A 13,854-nucleotide genomic window follows, 5' to 3' on the forward strand; every position below is an offset into this window, starting at 1 on the left:
TCATTTGTCCAGTAGTTTGTTTTATGACCAAATACCTGCAAAAATGACATACCCAACAGCCTCAGCTGTGTGTAGTGCTAATTAGCAAATGTTACCATGCTAAGATGCTAACCTATGATGGTGAACATGATCAACATTATACCTGCTTGAAGGACCAGTGTAAAGGATTTAGTGATATCTAGTGGTGAAGTTGCAGATTGCAACTAACTGAATACCACTGGCCTTACAAGCTTGTAGGAGAAACTTGTGAAAAAGCCAATGTTCAGTTTGTTCATTCTGGGCTACTGTAGAAAAATGGCACTTTAACATAGAGGCATACCTTTAACATTAGCATGCTGATGTTATCATTTAAGTAGAATCACTATTAGTTAAGTATAGCACCACTAGCGTTACTGTAGACTCTTGGTCTTTTTGTTGTGAACTGTATCTTCTGGGTTTTAACTGTTGGTTGGACAAAACAAACAATTGGGGGTCTTATTGGGCTTTAGAAAATAATAGGCAATTTACATACTTTTTTACACATTTTATAGACCAAACAATTCATCAAAGATAATATAATTATTAGGGTTATCCCCTTCAGTATTTTAAGTGTTTCAGTTTCCAAGAACTTAAATCTCCAGCTTTCCTGGAACCATAACACTGTAATTGTAAGATGTATTTGAGTGTTCTAAGAAAGCAATACAGTCATAAAGTCAACAAAGCATATCTTTATTCTCATAAACATCAGGTTTTTCAGGTACACAAACAGTCACAAGCACAAACACTTTCACTCTTCTTTTTTTTTTTGGACACAGTCAACATAAGTGAGCCAAACAACATTATATCACCAAATATGGGATTTTTAAACTTTCCGACTTGTGCTGACAGTCATGTATGTTTCTCATCTAACTGAGGAAAGAAGAGTCTGAACCTTATTCTGTCACTTCCTGCTTTGTGTTGAGGGCTTGAAAACAAAGGACAGTTCACTGATGAACACTCAAACATGGCATTAAAAGAACAGTAGTACAGCATACCGTAGTTTACCCAGTGAGTGCGACATGTACACATCAGTGCTTTGCCCTTCATTCAAAGTCCTACGTTTTGTGTCAGAAACATAGGGACAGCTCTACATGGCTTTTGTTGCCTGTTGTGGCAATGATATATTCATCTCTTGTTACCCTCCTCTCCCCTGTGACAGAACAAAGCAGCTGCTTCACTAGTTACTCTATGTAAATATATATATTTTCTCAATATATCTATATATTTTTTATCTATAGAATTAGTCTATATAGCATACATATACTTTTGGTAGGGTTTTTAAAACATTCAGGTACATTCACTTTGACCCTGTGATGTTTTTTTTTTTTCTTCATATGAAAGATAAACACAGACAAATGTTAGCAAGTAGTAATGGCCTCCCAATCAAGAAAAAAGACATTAAGCATCCCCAAAATTAGAAGAAGCAAACATAACAAATGTCTTAGTGCTGATTCCTTAAGGACCAACAACAAGCTTAAATATACTAAAAGACCTCTGTATTAATCTAGAGTATAAAATAGCATATTTTTCTGGACTTGACAACAGTTTATGCTAACTCTAATAATAGAGTCTGGGTGCACACAATTCCACAGGTGCGTACATGAGCTGGCAACAACAGGTAGGCAATTCAATGGTTTCTTTTGCGTATTTACTAAGTCAACAAAAGGTATTCCGTCAGTGGTTAAAACGCTTAAATGCAAAACTCACTTCTACAATCACTAGTGTAAAGACCCTTGGCATATCACAGAATACATATATAGGCATTAATCAACAAGTCAAGGAGATAGAACTTGGCCTACAGAGGACCACACTGACGATAAGCCACATTACGCATGAACACCGATTTTCTTTTTCAGAAGGCCACAAGGATGTCACTTGGGTGCTGGTTAAGAGTTAAGTGTTCCTTCATGGGTCCAGGTTTACAGAGGACCCTAATACTGCCCTTAATCAGACTATGAGTTCAAGTTCAAGTCATGACTGAAAATATCGATTTTCAATTACAGGAGCAATATTACATCACAGAATCGGGTACACGTCTGATTTCTTTTAACCTGTAATAGTCCAAGGCTAATAGATAAATTGTCAGCCAGTGTGATAGTAGACAGTGTGCCCTAGTTATGAGATTTACATTTCTCAGTATTTGAAAGGGTCAGTCCACCCAAAAAAAAACAAAAAAAAAACATATTTCCTCACTTTCCTACAGTGGTATCCAGCCATGCAGATTGGGTAGTTTCATCTTTGAGATTTCTGCTTCCATCACTATAAAATGGAGGTCTATTGCTCAAAATTAAAATTGCCTTTTACAAATGTGGAGCTGTGGTTGACGGGTTAAGACACCGACCATGAACTGAAATGTTGCCAGTGACCTCTCGTTACTTGTCATCGCTCTACTATAACTATCAAATCAAGATAAAAAATTACCGGCAAAACAAATTCTCTCCACAGAGTAATAGGGACACTGCTAGAGGATTTTGTTGAACTTTTAAAAAGTATTTTTTCATTGGGGTGGAGGCAGAAATCACATACAGATATCTCAAAAACTGAGCACCAAATTATTTGCATACTAGATGTCACAAGAGGTAAGTGTTTGGGTGAAATTACCTTTTAACAGTTTTACTGTGTCAGACAGTTTATAAATTACCCTTCTAATAACATTTAAATAAGCAGTAGAAAAAAAAGATCCAACAGGATATTAAATACATACCTCTAAACAAAACATCCAAAACAGAACAGTGCAATCAAAACAATAACATAAAAAAAAATATTGTCTATAAAACTGGATTCTCTGACCTAGAGAGAATTTCCTTTATGAATTGTAACACAAAGGTCAATTTTCACCATTAGCTTAATATTTTCTTTTTTTTTCCTTTTGGACTTTTGGAGTCAAATACCTCAACTGGTGAAAGATGAAACTTGTGCTAAAAGACATAAGAGAAACTCTTCATCCCTGTGCTGCTGATTGTTAGGACTGAGTGTGTGTGAGGAGGAGCCATAGCAAAGGACTCCATGCTCTCAAAGGGCTAGGCTGGATAGTGTGGACTTGGAGCAGGAGTGTCCAGATCCGCCTCACCCTCCTCTTGGCCAGAGTACGAGCTCAAAGCGTCCCACAGCAGGCTGGGCTGCTCGCAGTGGTGCCGACTCCTCCAGTGCTCCATAACCCCCTCTTTAGTATCCAGAACTTCATTGCAAAGCACACAGTTAAAGGCCATACCAGCAGCAAGGATCCCGAGGCCGCCACCGCTATCTTGTGATGAGAGGGTCCCACTGTCCTCCCCCTCCCTTCCACGGTGGTGGGACAGGATGTGCCTCTTGAGCTTGGAGAAGGAGAAGAACTCCTCGTCGCAGCTGCCACACTTAACCAGGTTACGCTTCTCGTTGAGCTGTCGCCAGTAATGGGCAGCATGTTTTACCAGCTCATTCTCAGCCTCGCGGCCACCCCGCAGTGCTTGGCCATCGTGAGGTCGTACCTGGACTTCCTCCCCATGCACATGTAGCAGGTGCATCTTCATGTCAGCAAAGGTGGGAGTGATGGTCTGGCAGCGGCCACATTTAATCTGCAGCTCCACGGGGTCTTCACGATCTTGCTCATCTGATGGCTCTGGTGAGTTAGCCCTGAAAAGGAAGGAATATCGCTTATTTACAACTTTGTTATGATTGTTTGGATAAAGTTATCTGGTTAGGCAAACAATCAGTATCTTAAACCGCTAATCTATATATTAACATCTGTGCATAAATCCTGGTACAAGGTTATGGTCACAATAAAGTATGTGCACGAGTTGAGTTATCTAAATCGATAATAATCTTACCCTTCCACAGACACATCATCCTCATGATGGCTAATGGACGGCTCCACAGTCAGCACCACTTTGTGGACCTCTCTCAGATGACTGAAGTAAACTCCCACGTATCCAAAGGCCTTCTCGCAGAACTCACAGCCTAGAGACCGACGTGGGCGTACCTCAGAATGGTGAAGCTTCATGTGGGTGCTCAGGCTGCCGGAGTGAGCGTATGCTTTGCGGCAGACTGGGCAGACGTAGGGCCGACTGTTGGTGTGACTGTTCATATGGCTCTGGAGATGATGCTTGAACTGGAAACAGCGGCTGCAGGTGGGGCAACGGTGCAGTGGACGGCTGCCTATGAACACTCTTGGATGGGAGGCACCTCTCAGGTGGAGGGTTAATGGGGCTGGTTGGGGAGGACAGTCCAGGGCCTTGGTTGTGGTACTCGTAGGGAGCTGATGACCAAGTACAAGCTCCTGTTCTTGACCATCTGGGGTAATGGCAGGCAAACTGACCAATTGAGGAACTGTCTCCATAACCAACATGGGCTTGGGTCGAATGCTGCGGTACTTCTTTGAAATATCAACTTCTTTTTGCTTGGAGCCTGGAACAACTGCTGGCGGTTTCTCTGGGACCCTTCTACGGAAGAAAGACAAGGACCTCTTCTTTCTGGCCTCAAACGCCAAGATGTCTTCCATTGTCTTTCTCTTTCTCCCCCTCTTCTTGCCAGGTGGTTTCTGGAGGGTTCCCAAAACAGGCATGAGTGTGGTCTTGGCCTGTGGCTGTAGAGTAGAGTTTGGCATCTGGTTGTGACCCAAGGCTTCAGATGTCTCAAGGGTGTTGGATGTAGGATCTAAGGGGCTGGCAAGTCCTGCCTGGCCAGAGAAACTGGTCTTCTCAGGGGACAAATTGCAATTGAGTTTGGCAGCTGGAATAAGGGTGCTCTTCATTTTAGAGTAGGGCATGATGGGCAGTTTACCCTTAGGTGGGGATGGGATAATCTGGACTGCTTTGCTGAAGATGGCTGGGGACAGGACAGTGATACTGCTCTGGGGCTGGGCTGCAGCAGGCTTAGATTGGCACAGCCTCACTGTAGTCTTACTCTCCTCCGGAGATTTGCCTGTGGAACTTTTGACAGCAGCAGGGGGGTACTGGAGGTTTTGAATAAGGCCAGTTGTATCAGGTCGTTCCGAGCCATCTGATGCTCGCTCTAACTGAGAACCTGGGTACAGGACAGCATTGTCTGGGAGTAGAGCAGTGACAGAGATGTCAGACGAGCCTGGGTCAATCAGAATTAGCTGCTCTGAAGGCTCCTCTTTGGGCACGAGGATTTCCTTTGTGTTTTTGGACTCCTGTTTTTTCTTCATCCCTGTTGATGTTCCACACCCCACTGACTTGGTCTGCACTGTCACAGCAACCTTGGAAGCTGTTTGCACCCTGGCAGCTAGTGGTGGTGATTTAACCTTATCTGTGGTCCCCTTGCTTCTCACTGGCTGGTATCTGGGAATGGGCAACTTGAGATTCTTTTGAATTGATTGGGTTTGCTGCTGTTGCTGCTGTGGTGTTTGAGAGGAGACAGAAGGGGGCAGTGCCACCAGAGAGAAAGTGCCATCCTGACCTGCTATTTGCATCAGTGCATAGTTTTGAGTGGGCACAATGATGGACTTGGGACTGGAGGCAGTGGTAGCCTCAGGGAGGGCAGAGGGAGGCTGGCAGGACAGGACCGCAGGGGAGGGGGAGGGCACCACAGCTGGGGCCTTAGGGGCAATGCTCCGGAACTGAAGGCTCTTCATCTGAAGGGCTGGACTCACTGGTTACCAACTGAAACAGAATCACAAAAGAAACAGTTTTATTAGTCATTGCACTTGAGACTAGCAATCCATTCCAGCCTTAACTTGCCCTTTTAGCCCTAACCAACTAACCTCAAGTTACCACAACGACAATAACTGCCAACATTGCAACAGCATGTATGATTGCAGTCTTAAATCTGTTTGATCTAATGCACTTAATAGGAATAATCGAGATGGCTGCATGACTTCCTGTGGTCTCTCCTGAAAGCTGCCAAAATCATGAGCATAAATGTGACCCAACTACACAAGGCCTCAGTTTAGGGGGTTAATACTGTGCAGTTCAAGCAGAAGAGAAGGAAACATGCACTGTCAAAAATACAGGCATCTGCAGTGTGACAAGCAGTCTTATTACCTATGTCTCTCTGGTCACACATACAGCAGACTCACTCTCCCCCAGGCTAAGGACAGACTGCCCCCTTTGATTTGGACTCAGCATACATGCTGGGGCTCTGTGGGGGGCACCTTATACCCCCCCCCCTACTTCCTGGAAGGATCAGCCGGTGGAGCGTGAAAGCTGCCCAACGGCAGGATCTTTACCAGATGAAGAGGGACTCCCCTCTCATCTCCCCCTCCACTGACCAGCACTGTAACCTGGCTAAAGGCAAAAAGGATGCCCCTGAAAAAAGCCCTGGATTTACTTTACCTTCCCTTGTACACAAACAACGTTTCATGGTTATTCAGTTGGGGATAAGGCCGTTTCACTCTGTGGATCGCCCTTCTGACTGTTGATACAAAATACTGCTGAAGTCTATGGGGAAACTATAACCTCAGAGTGAGGTTTTAAACAAGTCTATATTATCTAAATCTGCCGTACAGTTTCCATCCATCAATCAAAAGCCACAGGTATGGCTTTAAAAACAAAGGCAAAATTCCCTTCATTTATATCAATACTGTATCTTTATATCAAAAGGAGGGAGAGATTACAGTGGAATGCTTCAAAGGGCCTAATTGTAAACAGACTCTGAGGTTTGAATTTCACATTATGAACTGACTTTCAATAGCAACGTTTGATACAGGCAGAGTTCCAACTCCACTCTGTAATACTAATCAGCATAAAGTGCAACAATCTGGAGGTGTCACTAAAGGCAAACATTAAACAACATCATTTCTCAAGACAAAAAACCTCAGTATTCATTTTCAAAGCAGTCTGGGCAGGACGCTTTCTACATTCAAAAAGAAAGAGAAGAAAAGAAAAACTGCAAAGGGCATATTGTTTAACAGCTGGAAGTGTTTCTGCGCAGAGATTATTTATACAGTACCCCTACCGCATTACGACTCCATAAAACTGGAGATATTCCTTCTCTGTGTGGATAGTTGACTCCAGTTTGACTGTGACTTTGGCTGAAAAGTGAGTGGAATAAAACCGTGGGATGCGTGTTCCTCTGGGCATTTTATGTGGCTATAGAAAGCGAAAGAACGGGATAGAGGCGACGTTTGGCAATTATTTCTACCATGTGAAAGTTTACAGTTGGGCATGAGGGGGAAAGAAAGGTGTGTGTCAACAGCTGGAGAAGCAGCCAACAGGCCTATAATCCTTTTGTTACAGATGATTCAGCAGACATCACCTGACAACAAGGAACTCCATGCAAAAACAAGTTCAGCTTTACTATTCGGTTTGTCTCATTCCACCTGGAAAAGTAGGAAAAGTACTGGAGCAGTATGATCATTGTAGGGGGATATCATGTTTGATCTTTGAAGAAAATCAATGCATTTGATATTATCTAAGACCACATTGAATTCATCATAATCCTAAAAAGGTAATAGATTTTTAAACACAAAGCCAGTCCCACCAATTTTGCTAGGTGATCCAACATCTAACTTGATTATGTACACTGATGTTTCTATCATGCACTGTTCTTATAAGTATATCAAATTTACAATAGAGAGATATGTACAATGGCAAAAAAAAGCTGCTAAGACCAAGTGTATCTATAACTGATCCTACAACAGCTGGTATTTTTGTAGTACAGCTTTGTACTAATCCCTAGAGGCTACCGGTTTAGCTCTCACTCACTGAGCTCTACTACAGGAAGTACGCTGATACAACAGGTGAGTGTGTAGATGTGGCCTGAGGCTTTATCATCACAGTTATTCACTATACAGAACGAGGGAATGACAAAGTCTCTTTTACTGGTGTGGGCCAACCAATATAATTACGGTATTTGAAAAAGCACTCAAGGCTACCCATTTCTGTCCTTCCATCCTCTCTCCATTATTCCTCTCTACAGTATGGGAGCCCTCTCTGCTAACACTTTGCTTCACATTTTGAGATGCTCCTTTCAGAATTCTTCCATCTGCATAACAACAAGAGGGTAGACAAGAAGGGTAGACTAGAGAGGAGAGAGGAAGAGAAGGCTTGTGGATGTACCAGTGATGGTCAACTTGCCGTGTCATCATCATTCTCTATTCTCCTGAGGTGGTTCTTGTGGCATTCAAGTGCTGTGAGAGGCAGAGGAAAGAGACAAACTGACTGGAAGAAAACAGCTACAGCTGCTTAATAGCCAGACCTGTAAACCTGTATCTGATCATGATGAGCTAGACTCAGCTGGGAGAACAGCAGAGACACTGTGTTCAAAAGGCAGAGACAAAAAACAAAGGCTAGAATTGTATCAAGACAGTGCTACTACTCTATTAATTCCCTTCAAGTGGTATTTTGATTTTCAATATAGGGACAGTTGTTTATTTCATAGAAACTAACAGCCTACAGGGGGGAAAAAATCTCAAGTTAAGGAAATATAAAGAGACATTTTCAGTATTTGTCAATGCTACACAAATGACAGTGGCTTGGAAAGTTTTCAGATGCCTTCATTTGTTGCTTGATGCTGCCACCCCCATTGCATCGTCATAAGTACAGTGATTAGCAATACCTGGCTTGTTCAGGTCAAATGTTTCATTCTTTAAGTTGGACACCATGAGATGTGATTTGGAAACAGTAGACCTTCCGCTTAGAATTTTTGTCTCATCAGACTAGGGGATCCTTTTCCTAATGCTCTCAGAGTCCTTTGAATGTAAAGTCCCGGCGTGCTGTTATATATCTTTTACTCAGTAGTGGCTTCTATGTAGCCACTCAATCATAAGAGCCTGATTGTCTAAGTGTTTCTGAGATGGTTGTCCTTCTGGCAGGTTTCTCCCATCTTTGTAAAGGACCCCTGAAACACTGTTTCAGTGTCCAGAGTTGTTCTTGGTCACCTCCGTGTCCAAGGCCCTTCTTGCCTGATTACTGGGTTTGGCTGCACAGCCAGCTCTCTTCTCTGGACTCAAGGAACAGTTTCGGTAGTTCCACATTCATGTGCTCCAAGAAACAGTCACAGTCGAGTTGGTTTTATACCCATGCTAAAATAAATGCCTCAACACAATTTGATTGCACAGGTCTATGGAGAGTTCCTTCATGACCTGGTTTTTGGTCCAACAAGCACTGGACCTTACCAAATCATGCCAAATCAATTGAATTAATCTCCTAAGTTAAGTTCTACAGTATCTAGAGATAAGGTATCTTCAGGATAATAAAAGAAAACAAGGTATACCTAACTTAGTTTAGAGTGCCATAGCAAATACACTACATGTGTATGTAAGAGAGATGTCTTGTTTTGATTTTTAATGAATTTGAAAACATTTCTCAAACATATTTTTACTGTAAATATGGGGTATAGTGTGTAGACTCATGGGAAAATAAACTATATTTTAATGTATTAAATTGAAATCGCAATAAAGCTTGCCAAAAGTGATGGGGTCCGAGTACTTTCCAGAGCTACTGCCTCACCTGGGCATTAGCCCATTAACTACGGTATTGTTTCAGTGCCTGCAAATGCCCTCAACTGCCAACCTACGTCTAACTGTTTGTGAGATCTGACCGACCTTGTCTTGACTCCTAGGGGGTATAGCACAGCGGGGCAAAGGGAGAAATGTACAGGGAGGTCACAGATGCTACTCAATTTGCTGCTGGATTTGAAACGCCAACCACTCTAATCTGACTGGGGTCGGAGGTCAGGGCTAGGGTGATGCAAAAACCTGGTTTCTGGAGAGAATGTGGGAGACTGAGGGAGAAAGAGACAGATTATCAGGTAAAGCCAGAGGGGTGAGAGGTGAGGGTCTGGTGTTTATGCTGGAACCAGGTCAGGGTTGAGCAGGAGGGCAGTGTAGGGACAGGCCAGCCATCCACCTGGAATGGAATGAAATAGTATGATGTGGACTGCACAAGCTACACACACACACACACACACACAGAAAAACTGGACCTTGGTCACATGTAGAGGTGGTCTAGCCAAGGCCGATGGGTTGACCAGCCAAAACAACCTGCCTATTGCTGGACGGTAATGCAATTTAGTGAGAGGTGAAAGCGCTGCTCTGTGACATGTCAAAACATGGAGAGTGCTGTGTTTTGGTAGCATCCCTGATGCATTCTCTGATTCCATTCAGTCTTGCTTTTAGCCAGCTACTCTTAAAAGTCCAGAGTCCAGCATTTTGCTCCCAGTCTATGCAGACTGCAGACAGAACTCAAACACAAGACAACCTAACCTGTTGTTAAAAAGGTTAGGCTATTAAAAAATATTCACATGTGAGAATGTCAGTCTGTAGATAGAGTTTGTTGACAGTATAAAAAAAGGAAAGGGAGGTAGTTTCTTTTTCTCTTGTAGTGAGTTTGAAAAAAAAGTCTTTTGAGGAAAGTAGAGCAGAGAGCAGAGTGGTGTGAGGTTTGTTATCTGCCTTGTAGGTGAGAGCGACGCTCATCTGGGACTCAAAGATAGAGCCTGGAGATGGAGGGGGTCTGGAATGAAGTGTGTGTGTGTGTGTGTGTGTGTGTGAGGGATAAAAACCCAGCAGAGGCCAAGCTCCCCCAGGTTTTAGCCCAGATGAAAGGCCAGGATCTGGGCTAGATAAGAGGGCAGATCACGGGGGGTCGGGGCCAGCCGGCTGTGAGAAGCCATGTCCAGCGGCCATCTTTCACCAACCTCCTCCCTCTCCTCTCCCTCTCCCTCTCTCTCTCTCTCTCTCACACACAAACACACACCGTGTGGGATTAGTGAACCTGAGTGGGGTAGTTAAAAAAAAATTAAAAACGTCTCTCCCTCCTTTTTCATTATTAAAGCACAATAAAGGACCATTCTGGGAATCTTGCAGTCCAAGAGGGAATTAGATCATTCCATTTGTTTTTTACTCCTGAGTGAACTTAAGCGTTATCTGTGCTCGATTGCTTCTTCCTGCATGCATGCTAACTGCTCATCTTTGCTCTCCGGGCTAAGGTGTACGTGTGTGTGCGGGCGTGCAGGGGAGCTAGGGTCTGGAGCGAAGGCGGTCATGGGGAAAATGAAATCAGTGTTTGTAGAGGTCCTTGTTTCATCTCAGAGCTCTGCTGAATGAGAAGGCCAAGAGTGGGAGAGTAGGTGCACACACACACACAAGCCGATTTGGTAGTGTCAGCTGCTCCTTTTACCTTTTCACCGGACAGCAGTGAAAGGTGTTGCAAGAGAGAACATTACAGCACCATATGGTATTCATGGCATGCGCACAAACACAACCGTATGTCATCCACTGTCACCTGAGCAAATCAATGCGAGGGAGAAATCCATTCCAATTAGGATCCCGCTGCTCTGCCCTGCATGTGGATGTAGATGAATCGATATAGAAATCCCCCTGCTAACCTGCTGTTCCTCTTAGAGAATACGCTGAACTGAGACTCTGGTTGTTTTGCTTTCACTGACAAACAATCACAATCTCACAAATAAGAAAATTCACTTTCATTTGTAACTGTTTTCTATACACACTTCAAGGCAAGGCGCTCCGTGGTGTAAGGATTTCAGAATTGGTGGTCACTACGGACAAGCTGGACGCTCAATAAAAAATGAGGCAGTGCCCTTTGAAGGCAGGATGCTGTAAACTCTTGACAGCCAATGACCTTTGACCCGATGTCCAACAAGGCCATGTGTCATCCCTGGGAAGCGGTAATGTCCTCAATCAGCCATGCTCACAGATGAACCAAATGAGCATAAGACTGCATACACAAACACACACTCACGTGCACATAGATAACATGGCCGCCGGCTCGGAGCTGAGTGGCGTCGACGTGGAGTGGAGGTGACAGCAGTGTGTCCGAGTGCGTGTATGCGTGTAGAGGTGTGTGTTCAAGGTCTCAAGTGTTAACGTGCTCCCCCCTCAGGCAGCCAGCACTGCGTTAGCCAACCAGACTTTGCTCAGCACTGAACCTTTACCTGACCTTTCCTTCTGCCGTGACATTTGGACCCTGGCGAATAGGTCAAACAGCACTAAAGAGTGGTGGAAAAATGGAAGGGAGATGGAGGAGAAAAAAAACTAAGAGAGAGATGAGAGCTGTCTGTGCAGTGAGGTGACAACCAATGTGCTTGGAAATGTGTCAAAAGGACAAACGTCAACAACTGAAAGTTCCAATATTCCTCAAATTCCCACAATTGAACCCTCAAGTGGAAGGGACTATTTCAGTTACTATCCCAGACCAAATTTAGTCATGGTGGGTTAGTTCTTGGGCCATCATTTGGTGCAACAGCCATGAGGATGGAAAATTCAAAATGCTACTCTGCTGAATTTAAGTCTGTGAAAAAGCACTGGCTGTGTTAGATATTCTGTTTCATAAATGTGCAAGGTCACTGTTGTCAGGAAGTTGCTGCAAGTACGTTTACGTTTAATATGCTGGTAAGATTGCTACAGAAGACATTAAGACCTGTGGAAAAGGGAGTAATGTGGATGTATGACCTTGGATTGTGTACCAATGCGGAAGCTGAAAGAAATAGTTCTGTTGTGCAAGAGTAACAGCAACAGTAGTAACACATATTATGATGAGACTTTTATCATGATTTAACCACCAAAAGTTTGAGAGGCATAACCGAAATATCAAGACCATATGGAGGTGACACCTGGACGAGAATATGGAATATAAATTGAATTGGAATACTGTTGGTCAACCAGCAACCAATCATCAAAAAAAAGGCCACAAGCAAGGAGATTGGTGAGACCATAGACCACGTTTCAAATTTCGAGAGGCACGCACAGGTCTGTGGTAACAATCATGTAAATGTGGATGTTAGCAGTAGGGTGCGCAAGAATGCATTGACTAGTGCAAAAGCAATAGACCAAAAGGCCTTGGTTGCTTCAAACAGAGTGATAGTCGGACCATCCAACTGAATTTCTTTTGACCTGGAGCATGGAGGAGTCACGAGTTGAGTTTTGTGACTTTCCATAACAGACAATCCAACAATCACACAGAGGTACAGATGTAGACAGGGTTTGACCTTATTTTTCAAGCTCTTCGTTTTCATTCGTCACACAACTATACCCTTGTCAATTTTTGTGTGAACAACTGAATGCAACATAAATGAATTAGGGAAGTCATGATACACATGACTTATTTATTCAGGCAATTTGATGAACACAAAGATGTTGCAACCTGCACTGCCGGCAGAGGCAAACAGCAGGATATGTCCATAACAATCGGGCTCTGTCCTCCAGTCCTCTCCCTTCGTCCTTCATTCATTAATCTGCTCCTCCATCTCTACTGACAGACGTGCAGTATGTACAGTAACACACTGATATGCATACTCAAGTAGAAAACCTGTTCAGACACACAAACTCCTACGGATGAGGACTGCAAAGGGTTTCTGTTTCAGGTTGGCCCTGCCAAGGAAAAGTGATGCCACTGCAACCTCGACTGGGACACTCAGAAAACACCTGCGCTACCGGTCCCACCTTAATGATCACTCATCGCAATGGGAGAACTTTAATAGGGGCCCTGGAAGGAAGGAAGGAAGCTGCCAGCTTGCTAATTTTAGGCACTCTGCATCTCAGATGAAACGCTGGAAAAGGCAGAGAGGAGGCGTGGAGAGGCGGGAAAGTTCTCTGTCTCTCACTTTCTCGACTTTCTGCATCATGTCTTTTTCTAACTATCATTACCCCCTGTATCCGCTATGAGAGAGAGTCTCATAGCTCTTTGATTCTCTGAATCATTTCTCCCTCTCTTCCTGTTCCCAGCCCTCCCCCTCTCTTCCTCTTCCCGGCTTTCTCTGTCTCTTTCTCCCCTTTTTCTGACTCTCTCTTTCATTCTCACCTCCCTCCCCTTCTGTCGGTACCTGAGTAAATAAACAGTGTTGTGTGGGATGCTAATTAGAGCAGGTTCAGGGACGTGACGAGCTCAGAGACAGATAAACAGCAAGGTGGGGAGGAGAAGAGATGAGATGGAGGGG

The 13,854-nt window shown here is 43.8% G+C and overlaps 1 protein-coding gene across 2 annotated transcripts in view; it reads right to left on the reverse strand.

The window, feature by feature from the left end:
• Positions 1-687: 687 nt before the first annotated feature.
• Positions 688-13,854, reverse strand: part of znf438 (zinc finger protein 438) — a 45,116-nt gene continuing 31,949 nt past the window's right edge. For both annotated transcript variants that reach the window (XM_035671994.1, XM_035671909.1), the window contains exons 3-4: positions 3,825-5,618; positions 688-3,630 (exon numbers count right to left, since the gene is read on the reverse strand). In XM_035671994.1, the coding sequence (XP_035527887.1) occupies positions 3,039-3,630; positions 3,825-5,590 (2,358 nt within the window). In that variant the 5' untranslated portion in view covers positions 5,591-5,618 and the 3' untranslated portion in view covers positions 688-3,038. The remainder of the gene's footprint in view (positions 3,631-3,824; positions 5,619-13,854) is intronic.

Source organism: Morone saxatilis, unplaced genomic scaffold (assembly GCF_004916995.1).
Source record: "Morone saxatilis isolate NCDOM2014 unplaced genomic scaffold, NCSU_SB_2.0 Contig0, whole genome shotgun sequence".
NCBI lineage: Eukaryota > Metazoa > Chordata > Actinopteri > Moronidae > Morone > Morone saxatilis.